Source organism: Malurus melanocephalus, unplaced genomic scaffold, assembly GCF_030028575.1.
Source record: "Malurus melanocephalus ecotype Western Australia unplaced genomic scaffold, MMel_1.1 scaffold_479, whole genome shotgun sequence".
In the NCBI taxonomy this organism is placed as follows: domain Eukaryota; kingdom Metazoa; phylum Chordata; class Aves; order Passeriformes; family Maluridae; genus Malurus; species Malurus melanocephalus.
This window is the reverse complement of record NW_026623711.1, coordinates 343,383-368,610: the sequence shown is the minus strand read 5'-3', so window position 1 is coordinate 368,610 and position 25,228 is coordinate 343,383. Positions and strand designations below refer to the sequence as shown.

Below are 25,228 nucleotides of genomic sequence, written 5' to 3'. Positions count from 1 at the left end.
AAGAAGGATAATGAAACATTTCCAGACACCTTGGATCATTCAATCTCCTGAGGTCTCTTGTGGGTTTACCTTCTCAGTGAAGAGCAAATAAATTTTCTGGTCTTCAGCTCTGCCTCCCTCTTATCAGTGACCRTATCTAACAGAAGAGCTGGTCATAYCCTAATAAACTTTTAATAAGTAAAATTCTTTGCAAGGGGATTTCATGACAGCAGTTCTTTATGTGAATGCATTTTGAAATAATAACTGTGAGGCATAAATTCATATTATAGTACAATGTAAACAAAATAACTAATCTCTATCTTTTCCTCTTACGTAGACTGAGTGGATTAGCAGGTAAAAAAATTCACTCTTTAAAGCAAAACACTATGCTTTTATTTTAGAAATGGCCWTAATTTGCACTGAAAGCACTGGAATATTTTGACATCCATAATAAATCATTATAAAAATAATACAGTTATATAGATAATCTCAGAGTCCCAGAATGAGTTTTTCAGAGGAATTTACAAAGCCAGAAAAATGACTACATGGTCTGACATATATTTACTTGTTCAAGTAAATTACACTTTATCCACTCAGGTTTTAATGCCTCACAGTTGGGGAAGTATGGAYAAATTTCATGAAACATACTGCAGAACAGTGCTTTGGATAAAATGGCATAAAAAAAATAATGAAGGTATAAAAGCTCAGGAAACTAAACAGAGGCCTACCCAGGGTGAAATCTGAGAAATAACTGAAAATACACCTAATATAGGCATCAGGCCTTTTTCTAAAATGCAMTAGCTAACATTTTAATGAAAATATTACCTGGATGTACAAACCATTCAAGAGAAAGAGCTCTTCATGAACTGTGTCAATGATGCACCCTAAAAATCAGCTACATGAAACTTTTGCAAAGCAGCACCTCAGTGCAATTACCTGGTTCTGTGTTTTATCACAAATTGTAAAACAGCCCATGAACTGTAATGTTCCATGCTTCCATCATARTTTTCTGAACCTTTCATGAGTGAATTCAGAAATGTTTCTGTTAAATATTCCATGATAGGAACTGAAGGAAAACCATGTTRTTTTGGGCTAAAATGTTAACATTCTTTTCAACACAGCTAAGAAATAAACTTGTATGCTAAACATAAATGGGATAAACTGAAGAATATGTATTTGCTCTTCTTCAACAAGGAAAGCAAAAATATTATGTTCCTTTTATTGTAAATGTAACACAATAACACAATAACAACTGTATGATTCTCTCCAGTAATTCATATCACACAGAATTACACAGAATTACTGAACTGATTGAAGATGAAGACAAGACAGTTTGCACTGAAATTCAGTTTGAAAACTATGCACTAAGAAAGAAAGGACAAACAGCCTTTTTAAACAWGTGAGAACRTAAGAAATGCTCTAAGGCATAATTTCAATGAACATCTGTGAAGGCCTGTTGCAACTTTTTATTTTATTGCTGACTTCAAAGCATAGATGTCTCTTAGCACTTTTGAAATGAGTATGGTATCACACAAAATTCAAGCTGTGTAATTATATTGTTTTAACACTACGTTCAGTTTACCTTTAGTTTTCGTCTTGCATTGAATTTTCTCAATTGTTCTACTGTTTCTGGAAGATGAATCTTGTATGCATAGCGATCTCTCTCCTTGAAAAACCCCACAAAAAACAAACCAAAAGAACATTAAATACAAACTCTTAATATCCTCTTGACACTAAGAAACCAGACAAGAAATGTATCAGCTCATAAATATCCAAAGGAGAATGAGGATTTGTTGCAATTTAAGGAAAGCTTCAAGAAATTAAGAGAGATTAAAACACTTCAATGGAATTCTTAACTTGGGCCATGGATATTTTCTTTGTGTAATGGTTTCCCACCTCGCAGTAAGACTCTACCTAGCCTTTTGTTTTCCTTTCTGCTGTCAGTCTGTGTCTAGTGCTGAACTTAGAAGCTGGCAAGCAGAAAATAGCTCTGCTTTTTGGAATTCACAAACCCCAACACATTCAAGCACTCTTTTACAGGGTACTTGACAGTTCAGGTAAGCTTGGGAGATGGGTACATGTCCAGCAGGGCAGAAGTGCCAACTCGATGCCAGGCAGGGAGAGTCCTCCATTGTAGGTGCAGATGAAAAATTTGCCGATGAACAATTGCAGTGACAGTAGGGACARAACTTGCAGCAGATGACTACTTTTCTCTCCTGAAGCTATATACAATCATTAATTTAATGTAGTGTTTATCACATGTATCCCCTGAATCAGACTGAAACCACGGCAGAAGCAATTCAGTCTCTCTACAGCACTGAAGATGTCTCTGTCTCATGCTGTTTTTGCTCCTATCTAAAAATGGTTTAGAAAGTTCTGAGTCAGCAGGGAAGGCAGCTTATTGCAGGCAAACATGAGAGGACTGACTGGTAAAATGCTAGCCTGAACTTGGAAGCAAGGTTGTCACAAACTAAACCACCTATTTTCTCACGTGACTTCCAAAAAATAACAAGAACAGAAAGAGATCACAGATGTCAAAAGTGCAAAGCAGCACAGGCAGAGCTTGCACATTCACATTACAGAATTGTCTTTTTAACAAACCCAAGCAGCTGAGCTGCTTAAACAATAAGAATGACAGGTTTTCTGCCAAAATGACCCTCAACCAAGCTCTAGCTGTGGCATCTAAATGTAGGGATGCTCTCAAAGTGAAGGGAAAGTCCAATTACAAGCAGGTAGAAACAGATCACCTAYGTTTGTATGATAATCTGGGATTCCAAAACATGGTGTTCATTTCCATACTCTCTGATATTTGATACATTATGCATGTCCCAGATGAACAGACAGAACTTCTCTTTCAGTGGAATGGCTTGAGCTGCAGTTTCCCAATATTCAGAAGAGTTGCCTTAACCACTGTCATTTCTGAGAGGTGAAGGCTCCTGACCTCGTTTTATAAGCTAGACCATCCTGCAGGTTGGAATACAAGAGCCAGAGGCCAGAATTTCTGCCAGAGGCAGAAAGAGGGCAGAGAAGTGGACAAATAGCTTCATTTGCTGGTGGTTACACCATTTTTCTTGGAAGCAGAAGAGCATATGATCTCGTTCTTCCCAGCATTTTTTTTCTGTGGGCTTCTCTTTGTCTCATGGGAGAGCACATAAACAGTTCAGCAACAGACACCAGACTAGCCCCTTTCAAAATAAGTGTCCTGTTTAAATTAATGTTATTGTGACTCTCTCCACCCTGGACACCCACTATTGAAAAGTAGATGATAACAAAGAAAAAGAGTTAATTTACCATCTTCTGCCAAAGAAAAGACATACTTTGAATCAATACTTGCCATCTTCTAAATCTGCAGCACAACCCATCATTCTCCAACCCCAATGTGTATCACTGACTACTGACGAACTCCTGAGAAGCCACAGGTGTATTTTCTCCTGCTCCTGTTGTAAATCTTCAGTGATCAACAACTACTCTTCCACTGGCTTAAAGTGCATTTCAAATTCTGCCATCATTGAAAAATAGTTTGATTACCAGATGTCCTATAATTTTATGCAGTCACAGTGGCCTTGGAGCAATGCTCCACTACKTCCTTCCCTCTGGTGGGATATTTTCAGGAATCTAATGTAAGGAGGCAGCACCGTTGAGTAACATAACCTACTRCAATGGATTGCATGGTTACATGAGTAATAGTAAAGAGGTTTAGTTATGACTGAGCAAAAAAGAGATCAGGAATTATTCCTCTGAAGTTTGAGAGTCACAGAAAGACACATTGACACCTTCTAGCTTTATGCTATGCAGCCCTACTCCCTGTACTGCTGAAGATGCCCAGCTGAGTCTGCYCTTAAGTGAGAGTTTAAGTCTGACAATCATCAAAATCTCAGGCTCTAATCCTACAAATCATTTACATTATCACACATTTTGTACAGCTCACGTCTGCTTTGAAAAGCTCAGAAAAACAGAGAAATAAATRTTTTTCTCCCTTGAAGATGAAACTGGCATGTAAACAGCTGTTTTTACTACCTTTAACCAGGGGTGATTCAGTGCTTCATACACTGTTATCCTTTCTGCTGGATCCAGCATAAGCATGCGGCGTACCAGATCTTTGGCACTTTCAGAAATATGGCTCCATTGCCTAGGATTCATCTGATTACAAGCAAGAAAAAAAATAAATTAGTAATAAGATTATAGAAAATAATCTGCTTTTAATGTAAAGTAATTGCAGAGATTGAGCAGTGCCTGTTCCTTGCAAACATTTCTAAGTGTAAGAGAAAATGTCTAAGTTTTTTTATAACTTATAATAAATTGTACACTAGTTGCTATTGAAATGGCATAAARATTGAAAACATAAACTGACATATCCTTAATATTATGTTATAATTAAAGTATAATTTCTATCTATAATACATTCTGTTCAGATAAAAATAATCATTCATTAGAAAAAGGAAAAAACAACTATGCTCTATTTGACTCTTAATTATGCATTTGATAAATGTAGAAATTAAATCTACTCCTGAAAGGAATATATGGCATGACAACCTGTTTGGATCAACCCAGAATTTCATGCTAGTGATTCTAGGTAAGAAGGGAATAAGACAATGCCTTTTGTGAACTACTCTGGTCCTGTCCTGAAGGTGCTGTGGACAATGGCTCTTCCCAATAAATTCCTTTCAACTTCACAGTAGGTGAAGTTTTCCCACTAGGAAAGCATAAAAGGACAAGACAATACAAGCAATTGCAACACTTTCAGAGGAGAACTTTATCTTCAGGAGATAACAATGTTTGTGCCCAACCAGTCAAAATGATGGACACCTGATAAAACCACACCAAAGGAAGAAATCTTTATGTGACATAAAGGATTGTATCCTTAAAGCATTGTCTAGTAATTCTTTAACTCATGAAGCTAAATTTTATTTAGATAATAGACAGCTAACTTTGCAAAGTACTAAATGCAAATTCAAAATTATAACCACACACTCTTCAATGTTATAATCYGGCAATTTAAAGAGGTCCATTTTATTTAAAATCAGTCTTTATAAAAAGTGATCACATTGAATCGGGGCACTCAGGAACATTATCTGGCTATGAAATGCACATTTATGGCTGTGATTCATAATTTTTTCTTCAGCTATAATGAAATGAAGGTAATTGCAAATTWGACAGTATTTTCACTGAACAGACATATTGTAGAAACAGGAACAGGAAAGGAACTAAGAGGACACAATGTGCTGGCCCTAACTTTTTTTTTTTTTTTAAAAATAGAGAAGTTAATTTGTATCCTTCCAGAAGGTTTTAGTTGCTAAGAGATTCCATAAAGAAATTTTCCATAAAGTGATAGGTCTGTCAGTCTAGGCAATCCCTAAACTAGCATCATGAAGAAATGCTGCTGTTTCTAARAATATAAAATTTAAAGAATGGAGTATGTGCTCCTGACCAAGTAGCACTGCTGTCACATTTTAGCAGGTTGTTAAGTTGATTTAATAACACAGGCTATCAGACAGCTTTAGGAGTTTGCWGTAGTTTGCTAATGCAAGGCTTGTGTATGACCTTGGTTACAAAGCAGAGCAAAGCTGATCTTAGACAAACCCAAAGAAACAGTGAAGCTGAAGCTTCAAATTGTCTCCACGGTGGTCGGGGAGGCTGAATGCTGTGAGACAGCTTCTCTAGTGTGCACACTGACCTTCTCTCAGCTACAAGTGGCTCCTTTTGAATCATCAGCTGCACTTTACTACTCACTGTACTAAAAAGAAAAATGCCTATCTGCATTTGTACAATAACGTGCATTTTGTTTTAAATCAAGGTAATATGATGATGTGTGTTTATGAGAACTCTCTTAGTTGATAAAAAAAATGTAAATGGTCTCTAAATCTGAGGTTACAGTATGTTSCACTTCACTGCTAACCCTCATGTATTCCTGCTGGGCTCAGTATACAAGGGATTGGTTGTAATACCCATTTATTAAATGATCTGAGTAATTACTTCCATATTCTAATTCCTAGCACTGATACAAAACACATCAGGTACAAGACCAAGGAAGGAGAACCATCTCTCTTCCTGTGTGACTCATTTCCATAAGCTTTAAATTTAAACCAGGCTGAATACAAAAATCAACTTCCACAAATTTTACCCACAGAGCTTGTCTCACTGGAWAACGATTCAGGTACACTGTCATTTACCTTGTATTTGCCTTTAATAATGCCTTCAAATAATCTTTCCTTGGTTCCATAAAAAGGCAAACAACCGCTTAGCAGGATAAAAAGGATCACACCACAACCCCAAACATCTACAGGCTTCCCATAGGGTTCTCTTTTTACCACTTCTGGAGCCATAAAATGAGGTGTTCCTACGCGTCCTACATGAAAAAAAAAAAGAAAATTGAGTCAAAGCAATGTGTGTCAAACGTGAAAATGTAGAATATAATTTAATTCAATTAAATTAAAACAGTTTTAACAAATTTTGTCCATGGTTTAAGCTTTTACACAATTCTTTTTTTCCTTGAGTTTAGCATTTTTGAAATATATTCAGTGTATAGATAAACCAGCATTTTCCCTTTTGCTGCATTTATATAAATTGAGAAATATTTTACCCTAGCTGGCAGACTATGAATCAAAACTTGTAACAACACTAAGATTCTTCAGTGAAACTTGCCATGTAAAAGTAAAATCATCAATTTGGACAAGCTTTGAAACAGGAATTAATCAGAGACCAAGTAGAAAGACACTGTAGAGTTCCAGTCTACACTGATAACTTGAAAAAGCTGCATCTAATTGGCAAGAGCAGAGCTTGGTCTGATGCTCTGCCCAAACCTGGGCCAGTCTACTGAAACTGCCAAGAAAAATGCAAAATACCAGCAAATGTGTTATTAATTTATTTGAAGAGGGCAATATCTTACTGCAGATAAAAAGAAATGGTAATTTGTTTCACAGAGTGCTTCCACTGAGTGTCACACAGTAATGRTGCTTTTGGATTGCTACTGAGTTTTCCTATGAAAACAAAATGTGTATAGTACCAACCCATCTTTTGAGCAGATAAACTGATTAGAATACCTTAATTCAATTTCTGTATAATGCGTTAAGCCAAAAAAATGCAATGAATGTTTTGCCTCTCCTTATAAATGTTTCCCATTGTAAAGAGTTTTGTTTCCATTGCAAAAACAAAGCTTTGAAYACTCCATCCCTCATATCACAGGGGGATGAGAAAGGACATTTAGTCTGGACAGAGAAAGACAGAGATGAACATGGGGAAAGATGACTCGTTCTTCTTGTTGGCTGTACACAGTTAGTAAGTATTATATGATGTAATTTCAGCCTAACTGATAAACCTCAAAGCCAAATCTTAAAGATCACAAATAGGAGGTAAAAAATTATCTCCTTAAATGACTCTTCTCTTTTAGATGCTTGGTGGCAGAGAAGGGAAGGAAAATGGAAATTATATATATATCCAGTATGCATAATTTGCTGGGAGCTCTTTTTTTTTTTTTTTTATGCCTACAAAGGTATATCTATAAGGGTTTCATCACTTGTTTTTCCCTTTGGATGCCATCATTTCTGACAGCAAAAGCATCAGCATTTCCAGCTCTGTATGAGACCATGCCTGTGCATAAGCAGCAACACCTGCCTGTTCAAAAAGCATTTTTCTATCCTTTAGACTACTCATGTGATGTTTGTGGTGTGCCTATCATAGACTCGAAACCTTTAACTCTGGAGATCATCAGAGACCACAGCGCAGCCTGGTTTACCCAAATCTTGTTTATCTCAGTGGGAACTTTCTGAGACTTGGGTGCAGAGGAACGTATCTGCAATTTTGGAGCAGGTGTAACCTTTGTTACATGTTGAAAAAACCTTTTGCGGTACTCAAGTTCATTTAAATATTTTTAATCAATACAAATGGAAAATCATATATTCTCTGAAAATTCTGCCTTYGCACCATGCTTTATAATTGATGTTATAAAATCTGGCAAGTCTGGAGAAAAGTGATTGCTCCAAAGACAAACARGAGAAATYTGTAGAAGACAATACATCACATGGRGAAACAAGCTATTTAAAAGAGGCACTAAACTCCAGGAACATGTATAGTTGTCTGGATAAAGCAGCTAATGAAACCAGGAACCTTACATATCAAATTATAGCTATGTTGATTTAACGTGTATTTTCAACCATTATGTGCTATTCCTCTCAGCTTGGAAACTTCTCTGTGGTTTAAATAAGAAACTGCAAAGGTGAGCATGGTACAAAAATGACTATGTGCTGTGAGAACAATGCTTAAAGGTTTTTAGTTTGGCTTCGGGTTTTTTGTTCTGTTTATGCATTCTAAGTCTGCAAGACATTTCAGTGAAAGGTAACCTACAGAAACTCTTGTGTCCTTGCAAACAATTATATTTTCTCCTTGTGTAAAATAGCATACTTAGCAACACACACTTAGTATAAAAACAATTTATAGCATGATGGGAGTGTGGGAATTTGGGTGTCAAGGTGCTGGCACTGGGGGCTGCAAGAGTGGTCTCCATGAGGAGGAGCTGGGGCTGCCCCACATGGACACAGACAGTTCCAATGGACCCAGTGCAGGGCACAGCTGAGTCCAGCAGTCAGGACAGTGGTGCCTCAGGAAAAGTGTGTGCAAGAAATGGAAAAACTCTGTCTAGCAAGTGAGGAGTTTGGGAACTGTCATTTCCCACCCCTCTGGCACCACTCAGAGTTGGGGGATAAGGGAGTAAGGAGAGAGGGAGAGAAGTTGAGCCTGGGAGAGGAAATGGTGTTCTATTTATCTTTGTTTCCCACTACCCAAATCTATTTGATACTTCAAGGTTCCTATTTTGTTTCATCTGGTGACCTCACATGAGAATGTGAGACTGCATGTTCACTTAAGTGTTCAAGTAGTCTTACAGACAAGTTATGGTTAAAAACCAGTTCCTCTGGTCATCACATATCATCTTTCTGCACCCTTGGAGGTTAGAAGGGGTTTCTTCTGTCACAGGCAGAAGAATTTGATCTTTGTTGGCCTGGTTCAAAGCCAGGACACCATAAAAATCACTTTGATGAGCCAGTTGATGTAGAGCAGAAGGAATAGAAATAATTATATTATTCCAGTAAAAGGAAACACTACATGGCTGTTGAAGTTCCCACCAGGCTGCTGCCATAAACCAACTGAAAAATTGGTACTTACAAGCAAACTGAAAAATCAGTGCTACTACTCACTTTTAAATTTAAAACGAGAACTCCATGAACACAAAAGAAATCAGAAAGCAGACTAGGCTAAGTTAATGAAACCCTGCCATTTACCACTGCTAGGTTACAATTAGTGGAAATGGTTACAGATGGATTTGGTTTTGTAAMCTTGTTAGTGCTGATTACAAGACCCYGATACTTTACATGAGAGGGATGAGCTGGATACTTGTGGTGGTGAAAATCACGATTTTATGTCCATGAAAAGCCAAACCCAGAAGAAGCAAAAACTTAATTGGTGGAGACTGAACTGTCCAGTCAAGCAGGATTAAAAAACGCATGTATATGTGTACATATGTATAGGAATCTTACAAAGGCTAAAGTAATTTCTGGGCCAGCTGTCATCCTTGTGACCACTGGGTTCATCAAAGGAGCAAAGGATGATTTCAAAGTWATTCTAAAAACTGACCTGAGCAAGRACTACTGAGCTGCTCCTTAGAACTGCACTTAGCAAAATGAAGAAAGTGCACACCTGAGCTTACACAGATGGGAAGTTTTTCTATGTTACAACTACAAGAACTGTRAGGAATACCAGTAACAGCATAAATACAACCTATAGACAGCAAAGTTGTCTAAAATCATGAATATTCACTGCTATTTACACCAAATACCACTTATGCTGAAAATTATCTGGTAGAAAATTTGCTTTCTAAACATGTCCAATATAAAGTTTTAAAATTCTTCTCAACAGTTSAGTTTTAAAATATCTCAGAAGCTTTTGAATTTTCTTTGGTGTTTTGGGAGAAACYCTGCATCACGCTGGAGGCAGCATGAGAAAGAACAGCAAGCAAAATCCCTTTTCTTTGTAACAGGTTAACTTCTACCTTCCACAGGCTTTTTATTCTTCAGGGTATAAGCACACTCATGGATATATTTGAATGACTGCCCATGAAAAAAAGTAACATTTTAATTAAATATATATTACATGCATGCACACATGGAGGATTTTTAGTTTTACATGTATCTGAGAGAAATCACATGGAAGGCTGGAATCAATTTTCTGTCTAAGTCCTTTCAGGGTCTTCTCTGTTCTAGAGTGGCCTTGACTGAAAATCATTACTATATACAGACTCAACAGCAGCACGTAGTCAATGTGATACCTGCCTCCATCCATTTCACTGTAAATAAATGTCTACATCAAAGTGTTTGCTGAGTTGGGAAGCACTCAGTGACTGGATAGGTACATCCAGGTTACATTCTAGAAATAAGGATACCTGTCCTTAGAAATAAGGATACTTTATTTCTAGAGGTAAGCTTTCTTATCAGGCAGTTCTGAGGCATGTTGGCTGCCTGTAAATTTATAAAGTTGCTAATTTTGCKGATTTTTCCTGTGGATAAACAGAGAGCTTCAGTCTTCAGGTGCTGTCAATCTGATATCATTTACAAGCACTAAAGATAAATTTTGACTTACCTTTGACCATTTAGTTTCTATGACTCTTTCCATATTATTCCAGACAATAGGGCTATGCTTTCCTCAAGAAGAAGAGTATATACAGAGACCCAATCAGATTTTGTCATCCCTAAGGCAGGGGATTGATGACCAAGATATCAGAAGGAGAGTCTTTCAACAGCAGTAGTATCTGAACGATGTATAAGGAAACAACTGGAACAAATAATTTTTAGGAAAAAAAATGTGAGGTACTAATAAACATCACCATCTGACCTCTCACAATAGTGTAATAAGAAATATGCTCACAAATTCAGGTGTTTTTCTAGAAGAGTGGGATGTCCAGAATAATGTGGAAGGAATCAAAGAATCACACACAACAGATCAGATAGGTCAGTACTTTACTACTCTTAATTCCTTTCCACATTACTCCAGACAATAGAGATGTTTAAAGCAGGTGTACAGAGAAGATGAGTAGATTTAAAAAAAAAGGAAAAAAAAAAGAGGGAAAAAAGGGCAATTCAGCTCCAGCACAGAAGATTGTCTGAAGAATATGTGTTTAAAAGATGCATCAGCAGACAACTGGACAAGTGGATATGAGTGTCCAGAAAACAAAGCAAAACTCACATGTTAACGAGACAAATTATAATTAATTCAATGGTCTTTTCTACCATAAAACCACGATGGAGGAAGTAAACCTAAATGATTTCTCAACACATTAGCCTTCTGTAAGAACTCTCAAATCAGCCCAGATGTGAAGTGGAATTTCTGTGAGACAGTAAATCACAGTTGTATCTTTTAAATAAAACAAAGTCTCTTAGAGGCGAAGCTGTGAAGTGACTCACATGCTTTTATTTTTCAGGAAAAAAAGAAGTGAAAATTGTCCCGTTTAAGAGAAAGAAGAATACTAATGTAGGACCTCAGACTGCAAAATTTTACTTCTTGGAAAACAAATGCAAGCTTTGAAACATCATTCACTGACAATAAAAGGAAAAGGTCTATGTAATATAAAACCCCTCCAACATTAAAAACAAAAAGTAAAAAATTCTAACCTGGGGTTTATAAAACCACTAAGAAGACCCAGTTTCATGAAGCTCTGAACAGGTTGCCCAGAGAGGTGGTAGAAGACCCATCCCTGGAAACATTCGAGGTCAGGTTGCTCTGAGCAAGCTCATCCAGGTGTCCTTGCTCAKGGCAGAAGGATTGGACTGGATGACCTTAAAGGTCCCTTTCAACCCAAACCATTCTGTGATTCTATGATCATTGATGAGAACAAAACAAAAATAAGGAACTTAAAGGATTCCATGGTCTTGTTTAGAGGGAAATTTATGGCCATGCCTTTCCTTGCTGTTTTTGCAGTAAGTTTTAAACCAGCTCACAAGGAACCAAGGACACCTGGTATTTATGTGTTGTACTTCTAGTAAGAACATAACATATTTTCCAGTAAGATGATAATTTACATTAGGATAACACTGGATTTTGAGGCAGCCTAGGGGAGCTAACTAATAATACATAAAAATTAATACTGGGGTGGATTAGCATTATGATATCTATGACATTTTGCTGCTGAAGGTAATACATGAAAGGCTTTTAACTATTCACAGACAAAGAATCTCACAGCCCTTAGATCTATACAGTTATCTCTTTTTTTTCACTAGCTGAAACCAGGAGAAATGAAGTTGATTAAGTAGAGGAAATAGCACTTGTGAACTCACTAGTTTTTGTTCCTTCAGACTTTTATACTAATATAGTAGCTAAAAATTCCAAGATTGAGCATCCAAGATATTTGATATCAGACAAATCTGATGTCACTGTTAAGAAAATATTGTGACAATTCAGACTATGCTCTGCAAGAAAAATTGCTCAAGGAAGAAGACAGAGATCATAATGTGAAATTGCTTTATTAAATCACTGACTTCCCAGAGGTTCCACAACTCCAGCTGCATCCTAACAATGCAACACAGACTCTTGCCTATGTGCYGTTCCAAAAAGGAATTCACTCATAAATTATGATGATCTGTAACATCTGTGTAGATTGCCAGACTTCCTTTTAAAAGTACTGATTTCAATGCTTCAAGTGAAGCTCTTAGCACAATTTTCCACTTCTGATCATAAGAACTGAAGCAAGAAAAAACCTTCAGAGACTGGTASCTCATGAAACCTATTTCCTGTAACTCAAATGACAGGTGTCATTTGAGACACAAGCTTCTTATCCACTTACTGCAACTTATGGGCAAATGGAGTGGAACAATGAGTATCCTTACATTTTCCCTTCTGGCCTTATGAAGAAATGAGTTATGGCTACGCTCCTTTCTTTTGGTACTTTATTTTACTTATATAAAGTAAAWAATAATTAATAATTAAACTTTCTTTAAGATAACCTCAACTAAGTAGTTAGCTGATAAAATGCAGTCACTCCTGAAAACTCTTCCATACACATTTTCATCAATGACATCTCGTATGATGTCACCCCTTGTTGCCATGAGCTCTCTTACATTCTATTAAACAGCCAACTACCTGCTTGAAAGAACCTGGAGTGSCAATCCTTCTAAAGAACACAGGTGTGTCTTTGGCCTTATATCAAAAGATTGGGCTTCATCTACCTTTAATACCCAGGGTTTAGTTTTAACTTTGCTATAAAAGTCCTTCCCCAAAAATTTATGTACACTCTGCTAAAGATGTCTCTGTCAAGTAAAAAAAAAAAATTTGCAGTCCTAAACAAAGCAAAAGCTGAAGTTTGAAGGCAAGCTTCAAACACGGAGGGAGAAAATTCCCTTTAGGCTTTTCTCCTGGGGCTACACAGAATCTGGGATTGCCAGGCACAGTGTGTCAATGTTCAAAGGTAGGAAAAACAGCACAAACAAAGCACAGGGTGCTTCAGGTCAGTAAAATAATCTTAATGCCATGATAGCTTTTATTTAATAGAGAATTTCTTTTCTGATGTGTTAATCACCAAATATAGGCATCGCCATGCTAAAAGGGAAATAATTGACTACGTCAAGAGGAATCAATGTTTTTCACTAMAACTTAGAAAAGCAATGTGAAAGTGAACAGGTTCTTAATCATCCCACTCAAACTTCTCTGTTTGGAGAGTTTCTACTTCATTTACGAGACAATTGAGAAAAAAGAAGTGCCTGTAAATTATTGTTTCTATTATAACAAAATTTGTCCATAGGGCATATGGAAAACACCCTTAAACAAGTGTGTAAATAAACACTGGTTTATAATAAATTTATAAGCCAGGTCAAACAGCCAGTATTGGTAACTTCCATATAGCACATATGGGTGATATTGTAAAATTGAATAAATAAAATCTTTCCAGTTCTGTGTAGGGAACTGTCTAGTAACTTGTCTTCAGGCAGGATTCTGGCAGGGAAAAGAGTTGCCAGATAATAGATGTAGCTTGTGACATAAAGAGTGGAATGGAAGATGAGAAGAAAGAGAGAAGGAGTCTGTTATGGASAAAATTTAAAAAAGGCAGAACTGACATTTCCCACAGTATCTAAATGAAATGGAATTCCTCTGGGTATCTCTGAGAGAGAGTGGAATTTGGAGCTGAAAGCAACAAATGGCAATGAAAAGGTTGCAAATTGGAAATGCCAGTTGAGAAATAGGGGGAAAAAAAGTGTAKGAAGGCAGACCAATATGGCAGATGTTGATGTGGAAGAAGCAAAGGACAATAACAGAGAGAAATATTACAGTGATGAGGTTTGGGAAGCGCAGAACCCCAGCACTGATGACTGCATGGAGGCTGAGCACAGGAACAGTGACTGGCATCACAGCACTGGGAACAGCAACAGGAAATAAAGGCCATGGCAAACTTGGGGAAAAATGAAGTAATTTTATTTTTCAAAGTTGAACTTGATGTTTCTCACTAGACAACTGGTAGACTGAAAGTACACTGCATCTGACTATCTCCAGAAAAGTAGCTGTAACAGAAGAAATGGGTAAAGTTGCTCAGTGAGAACATAAAAAGTAAAATGAGATAATTATAAACAAAAGTGTAGAAGCTACCACCAAAATGCAGTGGCTGAGGTACAGATAACTTGATTAACACAAGAAAAGTAAAGAAAGGAGTGACCTTTTAATTAAAGCTTAACTGAATGRGTATTTTCTTTGAAAAGATGTCTTTAGTAGTAAGATACTTGGRTATTTCTAGGGTATCAGCAATATCTGGAAGGGAATGGAAAGGTTGGTATGTTTATATTGGATTTGCTTTTTATTTAAAAAAATACAAAAGTCAAATTGACACAGAACTTAAAGTGATTAGATTAGGGAATCCRAGTTTTTGAAGAAGCATGATATTGATGTTACTCATTCTGAAGAAAAAAATTAAAACTAATAAAATGTTTTGTAGTGGTCTCCTACTCTGGCAATGAAAGCATCAGAAAATTGATTGGGTCTTCATCTGTGCAGGCTGATTAAAGCATAACCCTATTGTCTGGAACAATATGGAAGGCAGCTAGAGGAAATAAAATCCACAGAAAACAAAACACAGTCAAAAAATATACATACTATCAAGATATTGATGTCTTATGCAATAATTACAATGAAATTTTAAAGCACAGGAAAGAATCACATGTGAAAACTATTAAGATTTTGSTATTAAACAGCACAGCATTCTGTCAGGAATTGCCTATCAAACATAGGGGAGCACTGATGATGCTGCTCGAAGTCCTTACTCAAGTGCTTCAGCAGCAGCATTTTTTTTTTTTTTTTGCTTTACCAAGCATAGAAAAATTAAGCCAAAGATTGTATTAAAGTGGAAAATCCTTTGGTTTTTTTCAGTTTTATTTTGACCAAATCAGCACGAGCTCCTGTTGAGTAACACTTACAGGGATTTAATACTCATTGTATGAATGCGCAATGTTACATTCCACTACCAGTTTTGTTTGGCTGCATGCACTGATCAACTTAACAAAGCCTTTAAAGATTATATTTGAGCTCCTGTTTTGCAGGTCAGGCTGTGTCAGAAGAACTGAACTCTGCAGTACAACATGCACAATACTAAATAATTTGGAAGGAAAATTTCTTACCTCCAGCAACTAGCCCAGACTCTCCTAACTGAATTGCTACCCCAAAGCCACCAAGCTTTACTGGGGCTGAATTCTCTTTTGAGGCAAGCAGTACACAGTGTGGCTGAAAAGACAAAAATCCAGACAAATTATTATAYTGTTTGAGAAATACTATTTATAATTTAGCACTTCTTTTCATAAAACTGTGAATAGAAGTTAGATTGCTTAAAAAAATTCTTAATTTCAGTATTTTTTTTTCTAGYATGGACTCATCTCATTGGTTTCCYTTCTATTGCCCCAGGCATAACAAAATCCTTTCAGAACTTACCAGAACTTGAAAGGAGCTTGAAAAGTAAAATCATGATAAAGTGGAGATAAAAACTCATGTCTATAATTTCTTACCTGGTATTAATTTTCCTTTTTGTCGCTCACCCTCTTAACCCTTACACTATTTCAATTATCCAGCTGAAATATCCAGCCTAYGATATGGTTTGTGGGGTCTTATCCTTCCCACAGAGAACATAAAACAGTTTGAGCCTTTATCACAGAATTCACTCATCACTTCTCAACTGCAGGAAAGAAAAGGAACATCCCTGTGATATTCCAGTGAAGGATACTGTTTAGGTTTCTAAACTGAATTCCAGCCACAGACATCCATGCATTTAATTATCCACAAATAAGAGTGAGATGTAACATATAAAAATGAAATAATATTATACAACAATTTGGATGAATACYGATTTCTGTAGGAGGAAGCAACATACAGACAAAAATCTATTAGAAGACAATTTACYATTAAATATAATACCTAAACTATTGCATTTAATATAGAACTTCCTGCATTTACTCAAAGCCCCTCTTTTCAATACCCAATTTTAAAAGAAGAACCTCAAATTTGTACACTGCTTCCTGAGAATACACTACTGCTTAAATTACAAAACTAAGAACTCAAAAGAGTGCACAGGAGCTAYCAGAAGTTCAATCTGACCACCTGTAAAGTCATCATCTGTAACCACCCATATATTTTYAAAGTTTCAATTACATGAGAACAAAGACCTTCAACACAAAGTTCTTGAGAGCTTCATTAAATTAAGGCCTTCTTATATCAGGTCTTCTAGAAGTCACTCCTAAATGTCCAATTTTTATAAATGAAATTTTCAATTCCTTATGCCCTACTTGAGAGAGCATTACCAGGTGGTATTATTGCTGCATATTGTATTTCACTTCTGTCTTAGTGAAATGGTTCAGCTGCACACTTTGGGCACTTTCACATCCTCTCATTGCTGCAATTTTGAGTGAAAAAGAACAACATTTCTAATCCCAGAAAAGGAAGAAGGTAGATGGGAAAGCTGTAACAACATTAACAAAATGTACCATTYCACTGCGGTGTTGATTTATATTTACCCTACACTTGAAAAAGYGACACTGTTTCCATGAAGTATTGAAGAGATTACAGATTACACCAACATCATTATCACCCAAAATGCCACTGAGACTGCTCACCAGAAACAAAGTCTCTGAGAAAAAAATTCAAATCTCCAAATCAGAGCAAAACTGAGAAAAAATTGTTATAGAACCTTTCCCAGCCAAGCYCAAATGATCTGGGTATTGCCAGTTAAAAATGCCTTTAAAAAAACACCAAAGCAGTTACAACACTAGTTAAAACTTCCCCTTGTTGCCAATGGTGCGTGTCAGCTGAGCCTCACGACTTTCATAGAGAAGCTCCTGCTGTAGCTTTCTAATAAGAGGACCTGCATGTTTCTTCTCCCCATGTTCACCAGTGGTTCTGAGAACCAGCAGAAGTTCTGAACACATAAATGGTAAGTGGCTTCTTTTTTACTTACTCTGTAGTAAARTAAACCTATATTAACATGTCTCTTAAATGGAAAATTTCTCTTAACTGCAAAGGATTTACTGACCTCCAAACCCTTTTTTTCTAAGTATACCTAGATTTAAGTATGCTTGCTTGCTTAGAGGTGACACAATAGTGCAAAGTTAAATTTTCAATGCATCTGCAGGGTAACACAAGTTTCTCTCTCATTGACCTAAACTTGCCACTGCTTATGCAAGTCRCTATGTCAGACATTTTCTAGGAAAGCAACTTAAACATGAAGTCACAGAAGTAGAYGGGTTTCAAGATGTACTTGAAAGGCATTGCAGTTTAAAATCAAACTCTTGAAATTACTTCTTGCCCCGACGATATCATGAGAYATGAGAACAGCTGTTTTTGAAACTGCTAACACACTCTCTAAGTTTAATGCAACTGTAAAATCAGACAACATAGCACGTTAAAATGTTAGGTTTTCTTAAGAATTTTACCTGAAATGTTGCCATTTTCACTGTTGTAGCTGTATCACAGAATTCAATATAAATTTGCATTTTTTAAGACCTAGCATAAAAGCTATTTTAAGGTTACTTATACAGCAGTGTTTTGTTGTTTTTTTTCTCTAACAGTTGCCAGACAACTAAGTTTAGTTCATCAAAACCACTTCTGAATTTTTTTGTGAGATTAGGGGAAAAAACCCTTTTCCTCTGCAAAACAAAAATATTCTGAATAAACTTATTCATGGTATCTGTTGTTCCTATGACAAWCAAGCTGAAGATTTTATCATAACTTTACAGTAAGAAGCATCTCTCTAAGTGGCTCAGTGTGACCATTCTTTAAACCACACACTTTTCTGGTTTTCCTTCCTTGGTCAAAGCTGACTTTTACCTTTCACATTGTACCTTCCTGGTCAGCAATAAGCTTAGTGGAATTAATTAATCCAATGAAAGCAAAGAAAACAATGAAAACAAGGAAGGTTTGAAAACAATCTGCATTACTGCATTAATGTGATTTCCAGCTAACAGTAGTTTATTTGTGTAATACTGATTTGTGAATAGTCATGAAAAGGAAAAAACCACTTAAATTTATATTAACATACAGATTACTAAAGACAAGCTACTGCAATAACACTGTCTCACAGGGTTACTTAYAACACATTATATAGCCAAATAAATATTAATTGACAAATGATCTTTTCAAATTGAAAACCAGTGAGCTCCATCAGAGGGATCCTGGGTACTTATAATTAACACAGATGAATTTGGATTTGTTTTAATACATTCCTATGTACTTTGCATCAACACTGAGAATACTTAGCTATGCTTACCTGTCACTGCACCTTAGTTAAAATTTTTTCTGTGTTAGAAAGGCTGATACTAACAAGTGAACTTTAAAAAAATATTTGTGCTTAYAGATAAAAAGGCCTAAATTTCTTAAGCTTGCAGGAGAATGGATTGGTTGACTTTTAAAACAACACAAGACAGTAATAAAGATGCAATTACAGAAATAGTTATCTGTGTGGGTACTCTATACTATCTGCTCTTTCTTGCCTTTCTAGGCTTACTTTATATCATGGCATCTGGCTGAAAGTTCTATTCAGCTACACCAACACTTGGGGACATTTACTCCTTTTGGCTACTACCATTTGTGTTTATATCCATTTAGACTGTAGGCAGTAAAGCGAACTGACACATGAATGGTGATTTAATTCTTAAAATTTCTCTTTGTTTCTTTGCAGAGTGGCTGAAAACCCATTGCAAATGATGGCTGTATCTTCAGCTGATTTACTAACCATTACTCCACACACGGAAACATTCAGGAGTAACCAAACCAACCCAACCACAAATGCCTCAGAGACTCACGATGCCAGCTGTACCATAGATGAGAACTCACTGTCATTTGCTTTGATAGTTTTTTACTCCATTATTTTTGTCGTTGGATTGGTTGGAAATATTATAGCCCTGTTTGCTTTCCTGTGCATTCATCAGAAAAGGAATTCTATCCAGGTTTACTTGCTAAACGTAGCTGTTGCAGACCTTCTGCTGATCTTCTGTCTTCCCTTCCGGATACTCTATCACGCCAGCGTGATCCGGCTTGGGTGGATTTTATGCAAGATTGTGGGAACTCTGTTTTACATGAACATGTATATTAGCATAGTACTGTTGGGACTAATTAGTCTTGATCGTTATATAAAAATAAATAAGTCTGTGAAGCGTCCAAAGATGTTAACTACTACCCGGAGTGTGCAGATTTGTTGCATGGTCTGGGCAGTTGCACTGACAGGATTTATAGTAGTAGTTGCACCATCTTTCTTTAAGACTGAAGAGAGCAACTCTACCTTGTGCTTTCATTACCGAAGTAAACAGAAAGCAAAGACAGAAGCAATTTTAAATTATATCACTGTACTTATTTTTTGGATAGTTTATTTCCTTGTCATACTTTCRTACATTAAAATTGCCAAGAACCTTCTGAAAATTTCAAGGAGAAGGGCAAATTTTCCCAATGCAGGAAAATACACCATGACAGCAAGAAATTCTTTCATCGTTCTCATAATTTTCACCGTCTGTTTTGTGCCTTATCACATTTTCCGGTTTGTCTACATCACATCACARTTACAAACCCCATCCTGTTACTGGAAGGAGATCATTCACACGTGCAATGAGGTGATGCTCATATTTTCATCATTTAACAGCTGCCTAGACCCAGTTATGTATTTCCTAATGTCCAGAAGTGTCCGTAAGACTGTGTTCCAACTGATCTGCAGAAAACTTCATGGAGAAGCAAGCCTAAACCTGGAGAGCACTTCAGACATAAAACTTGGCCAATATGCACAAGAGCGATTATCCACCACCCCTCCCCACTCCAGCTACTCAAGGAAGAAGTCCATGATTTGAATGTTTGAATGAATCTCTGTCACTCCAGGACACCAATTTCAGATCACAAAATCTTCTACGCCTACTAATCCTGYCTCTTTCTTCCTGTTCAGAAAAATGAGAAGTCTTACTTCTGTTTGTGAAAATGAGAAGTTACTTTTCAGAAGCATTTCGCTCTTGTTTATCCAAGAAAACAAATTAGGAAGTTCTCAGACATCTTGTGTTGGACTAAACTAGAACACTAACTCTTTAGGGAGATTTCCACGAAGGGACCTGAACCTGTAGAAGTAACCTTGTATATACACATTAATATTAGTAACTKATGTAAATAATAGATAAATTTTGCAAAAAGTAAATTCTGTCCTATCTGAAAGACCTATATAAACCTTTACAGATATTAAGTATTTTATGGTTTTCTCTGTTTTAATAGGTTTTAAAGAGATTAGTATTTTAACTACATGTATAAATGCATTTTTAAAGAAATATTTGASAATTTAGCACCATATGTGGCTTAAAAATGAGATGTAGAACACAACAGCTATTATTTCAGTTATAATTACASAAGACACACTTTGTTTTATTAAACAGCAAAATTAAAATTCAATCCTCCTAAGTCCCTTGTTATATTTGCAACATTTTAATGGTGTCAAGGTCAAACACCTGAGAAAAAGCAAGCAATGCTTTCACAACATTAGAAAAGAATGAAGGAGAGATGACGTGGGTATTTCCTGAGATTTCCTTCAATATAACAAATTCGGTGACTGCAGCTACACAAAGCAGTTCAGCAAGGAATATAAACTCACAGAACCGAGCAAGAAGAACAGCCAGGCTCAGCCACCAGTTTACTCACAGATTTCCAAGCCACACATTTCAGCTGCAAGCTTCCTCCCTTGCACTTCCCTTTCCATGTGATTAAAATAAGCTTGGTAAGAGCTGATGCCATGTGAATAGCAATGTAACAGTAATGTTGCATAGATGCAGCTATATCCTCAGATTTAAACAGAACAGCCTCATGTATTTAGGCACACACAAATTCCAAACRGTAGCATTTCTTAAAAACAGAGAGCTGAAGGTGGGAGCTCTCTGGCACAAAGATGACTAAAGCAGCATAATCATGAACAACTTAAATGTCTGGCATAACAGACCAGAAAGGTGAAAGAAATAGAGACCTGACATTAAGCTCTGCAAAATAAGGATTTGCTTTCTTGACACATACAAACAATACTGCTCAAGTAAGTGGGGGTAAAAAAGTTTGCTTTATTATGACTACTAGTAACCTCTCTAATGGATCACRTGATATTTAATACCAAATCTGTGCCAAAATGTGTGGATTTTTACCAATTCCAAACAATACTGTGGTTTTACAGCAGATACCCGTAATACTCTGCTTGAACAAAGTAAATGTAAGACTTAACCTCTGCTACATAGAAACTTGGTTTAATTTTGATGTGATTTTACATCATTCAGATTTGCTGAAACTAGATACAAACACATTAAACAAATTACAATGACTAGCCAGGGTATTTTGTTTCCATTCTTTAATAAAAAATCATGGGGTTGCTTAATCTTCAAAAAAAAAGATTCCCACAAACATGTAATTTCATAAATATACATTAGTAAGTGCATTTTTTCTTAAAACATTTCAGCCTACAACAGAGGTGTTTGTACAATAATTTCTGATTCTCACAGATAATTGCATTTCACCATCTTTTATCTATCATTTTGTCATCCTATTCTATTAATGCTTCTCTTGGTTCTRTATTTGTACAGTGCAATTCTATTATGCAATACTGTAGTTCCACATAGTTACATCGACTCTGGTACATCCAGTAGAGTTTATAAACCATAATTTCACAAGATATATATGTTATCTCATCATTCCTTCTTTGTCTRTGCTTATTCTGCAAGCAGTTGGTTGATGACACTGATCAGCAGGTCAGGGTGAGGTTGCGTGGGCTGGGGAACTCAGGACAGGATAGGCATGAACAACAGTGGCTTGAATAAAATATAAATTCTAAAATTCTTTTGAACGAAGTGTTAAAATTAGAATTTTCATTTACAAGGTTTGTAATTCATGGACACAGCAGGATTACAAAAATAGATCTCTTCAGAAAATCAAGTAATARTATAGGGATTTGATACTGAAAATTCAGACTGCATTAAATAAACCATCTCCATCTCAGAAATGAAAATCTGAAAGGGAATAGGTCTGTAAGAAAGTCTCTGASAACAGGCATGGCACAGAAGAGGGAAACAGGAATGACTAAATGATCTTGACAGGCAGCAGCAGTCAGAACAAAGAGACAACCAAAAAAAGCAATCAGTAAATACTTTTGGATTTCTACAGCTGTATAAATCAATGCTACAAGATGTTGATGGCCAGATGTATCAACTGGCACAGAAAGGGATCTGCAACTAGACAGCACTGACATGTAGGAAGCAATTACTACTGACCAAGATACAAACGTAGGTATCTTTACTCTTTATAAAAAATATTTAATCCTTACTAATTTTTTTCTGCAATCAATTTTCTCAAACTTGAGAGCAAAATGCCAGGCTTTACAAAAAAATATTACTGAAAGGCAACCAGTCCTGAATTATCTTGGGAGATCTGCTAAAAATTACACCATGACATGTCAAATGAGCATGTGATCAGTCACTTAAATAGTATGTCTTACTTCTCTTCTCAGTGTTTCCTAATTACCTGAGTCTTCAGGTAAATTTTAACATGAAAGCAATTCTATTTATTTTGCATTCTGTATTTAAAGGCTAACTYGATGTACATCCCCATATAACTGCAYGAACCKCATTCTCCTCTCTACTCAAATCTGTAACACATCCTTGAATTTCAACTGGTGTACCAAAAAKTACCAGTCTTGGGCTGGTTTTGGCTGGCTTAAAGACAGATTTGGCTAAGATCTGGGAGGGATTCTTCACAATATGGGCCGTGGTTTGGGCTTGTGATCRAAGCAGTGTCAATAACACACAGATGCTTTTGCCATTGCCAAGCAGCACTTGCACAACCTGCAGGACTTCTCTGCCTCAAAGAATACCTCACCAGCAAGAGGGGGAGTGTACAAGGACATGGCAGGGGACACAGCAGGGACAGCTGACCCCACGGATATCCCAGAGAACACRGTGCCATGCTCAGCAATTGAAGCCAAGGAGGAAGTTTGGCTGTGCTGCCATTTCTCAGGAACTCACTGGGCACTGGTCAGCTGGGGTTGCTTTCTACTACTTGGTTTTTTTTTTTTCTTTTAATTTTGTTTCTCTCTCTTGGTTTTTTTTTTCTTTTTCTTTATGCTTTTCTTTTTCTTACGCTCATATTAAACTCTTCATCACAAACCATGARTTTCCACTTTTACCCTATCARTTCTCCCTCCCAGCCCACCAGAGAGGAAGTAAGCGAATGTGTGGGATTTAGGTGCTTTCTGGGCTTAAACCACAACCACCTTTGACACCCAATGGCAGGGGCTCAAGATAGTGGCAGATTTCATCAGAAGGTGTCAGACAGAGCAAGAGAGAGCACCAGAAGGGGAGGTCAGCTCTGCAACAAAGATATCACAACAAGAGGAGGAAGAGGCAGAAATCATGAATAGGTTTTCTCACTCCTACCCTTCTGATTCTCCTTCCCATCCCACYGAGGAGGAGTGAGTGAGCGGCTGTGAGGGCTCATCTGTCTGCCGGAGCTAAACCACAGCATCAACTTTCATTTTCACACTGGAATTAACTGTAATTATSGTTTTAACCTGCAAATTGGTGTTTCTCATGAGGGCAGACAAATACCAACTATTTTGATAACACAAMGTGGAAACATTTAATTGAATTACTTTCCTAACAATGCTGGCAATGAAACCATAAAAGAGGAGTGCAATTTACATCACTGRTGAAAAAGTGAGAATCACATTATTCCCAGAACTGGGAAGTTCACTAATGGAAGCTTTAGTTTAATGCTCTGACAGCACACACAGGGCTGTGAGAGACAGTGTCAAAGCCTTGCTGAAGTTGAGGAATTTCACCACTGGGAATTTCCTGGGTTTCGTGTTTTTAGGGCCGGAAAACAAGTTGTCTGCATATAATGATGAAATGCAACATATGCTGCCTATTGGCAATATAAAATCTAGTAACATGTATAAATGAAGAGTGATCATGGTTTGAGAATACAGAAAATAGAAATCATTGGGGTGAATGATGCACTCAGTTATGAAGAACTTAAGAGTGAAGGGCCTAAAAAATATACTTGCTCTATCTGATTATTTTCAAATATAAAATACAATAGATAAAATACACCATTTATAAGTTGGGTGAATGGAAATAGTCCACTGAAAGAATAAGGAAGGTACTTACTTGCTACAGCTTAGAACCAGCTGTAACTGTATTTCTGAGATAGGCAGAATTTTTAAAAAACTTATAATATCTCATTACTTTGTTACTGCTCTCAGTAGTCCATTMCAAAATACAGCCTGAGAGACTGTAATTCACTACAACAATCTATTATCACACAATAATTCAGAAAAAAAATGTAGCATTATCTCTTCTTACAGCATGAGTTATTGTCATTAAGTTATAAATACTAGAGGCAACCGTCAATAACTGACCAAATAAAAATAATTTAAATAAACCTGCTAATTGGATTTGTTCACACCACTCTCAGCAACTTTTCAGTTTATGCATTCTTATATCTAAACCTCAGTTACCACAGTAACAAGGATTACTAACACTAGTTAAGAAACCATTAAACATGTAAGAAATACAAGATCCTGTTAAAACGATTTTTAATATAACTATACATTCAAAAGTGGAAAACAAGGAATAATTAAATCTAACAAGAACAAGAATTAAAGTACATGCAAACTAATTRCAGCTTTACAACCTAATTACTAATACTTCACAGCAAGTAAATATAATTATAAATGAGTTTAGCTATAAATCCA

The 25,228-nt window shown here is 36.5% G+C and overlaps 2 protein-coding genes across 2 annotated transcripts in view; one reads left to right on the top strand and one right to left on the bottom strand.

Moving 5' to 3' along the window:
- Positions 1–25,228, bottom strand: part of CASK (calcium/calmodulin dependent serine protein kinase) — a 232,126-nt gene that overhangs the window by 67,389 nt on the left and 139,509 nt on the right. Inside the window, exons 6-9 of the mRNA XM_057380908.1 lie at positions 15,618–15,720; positions 6,150–6,325; positions 3,997–4,119; positions 1,562–1,645 (exon numbers count right to left, since the gene is read on the bottom strand). Of these exons, the coding sequence (XP_057236891.1) occupies positions 1,562–1,645; positions 3,997–4,119; positions 6,150–6,325; positions 15,618–15,720 (486 nt within the window). The remainder of the gene's footprint in view (positions 1–1,561; positions 1,646–3,996; positions 4,120–6,149; positions 6,326–15,617; positions 15,721–25,228) is intronic.
- Positions 17,307–22,279, top strand: GPR34 (G protein-coupled receptor 34). Its single transcript, XM_057380909.1, has 2 exons — positions 17,307–17,416; positions 19,160–22,279. Exon 2 carries the CDS (start codon positions 19,182–19,184, stop codon positions 20,313–20,315), a length of 1,134 nt encoding a protein of 377 aa, XP_057236892.1. The 5' UTR covers positions 17,307–17,416; positions 19,160–19,181; the 3' UTR covers positions 20,316–22,279.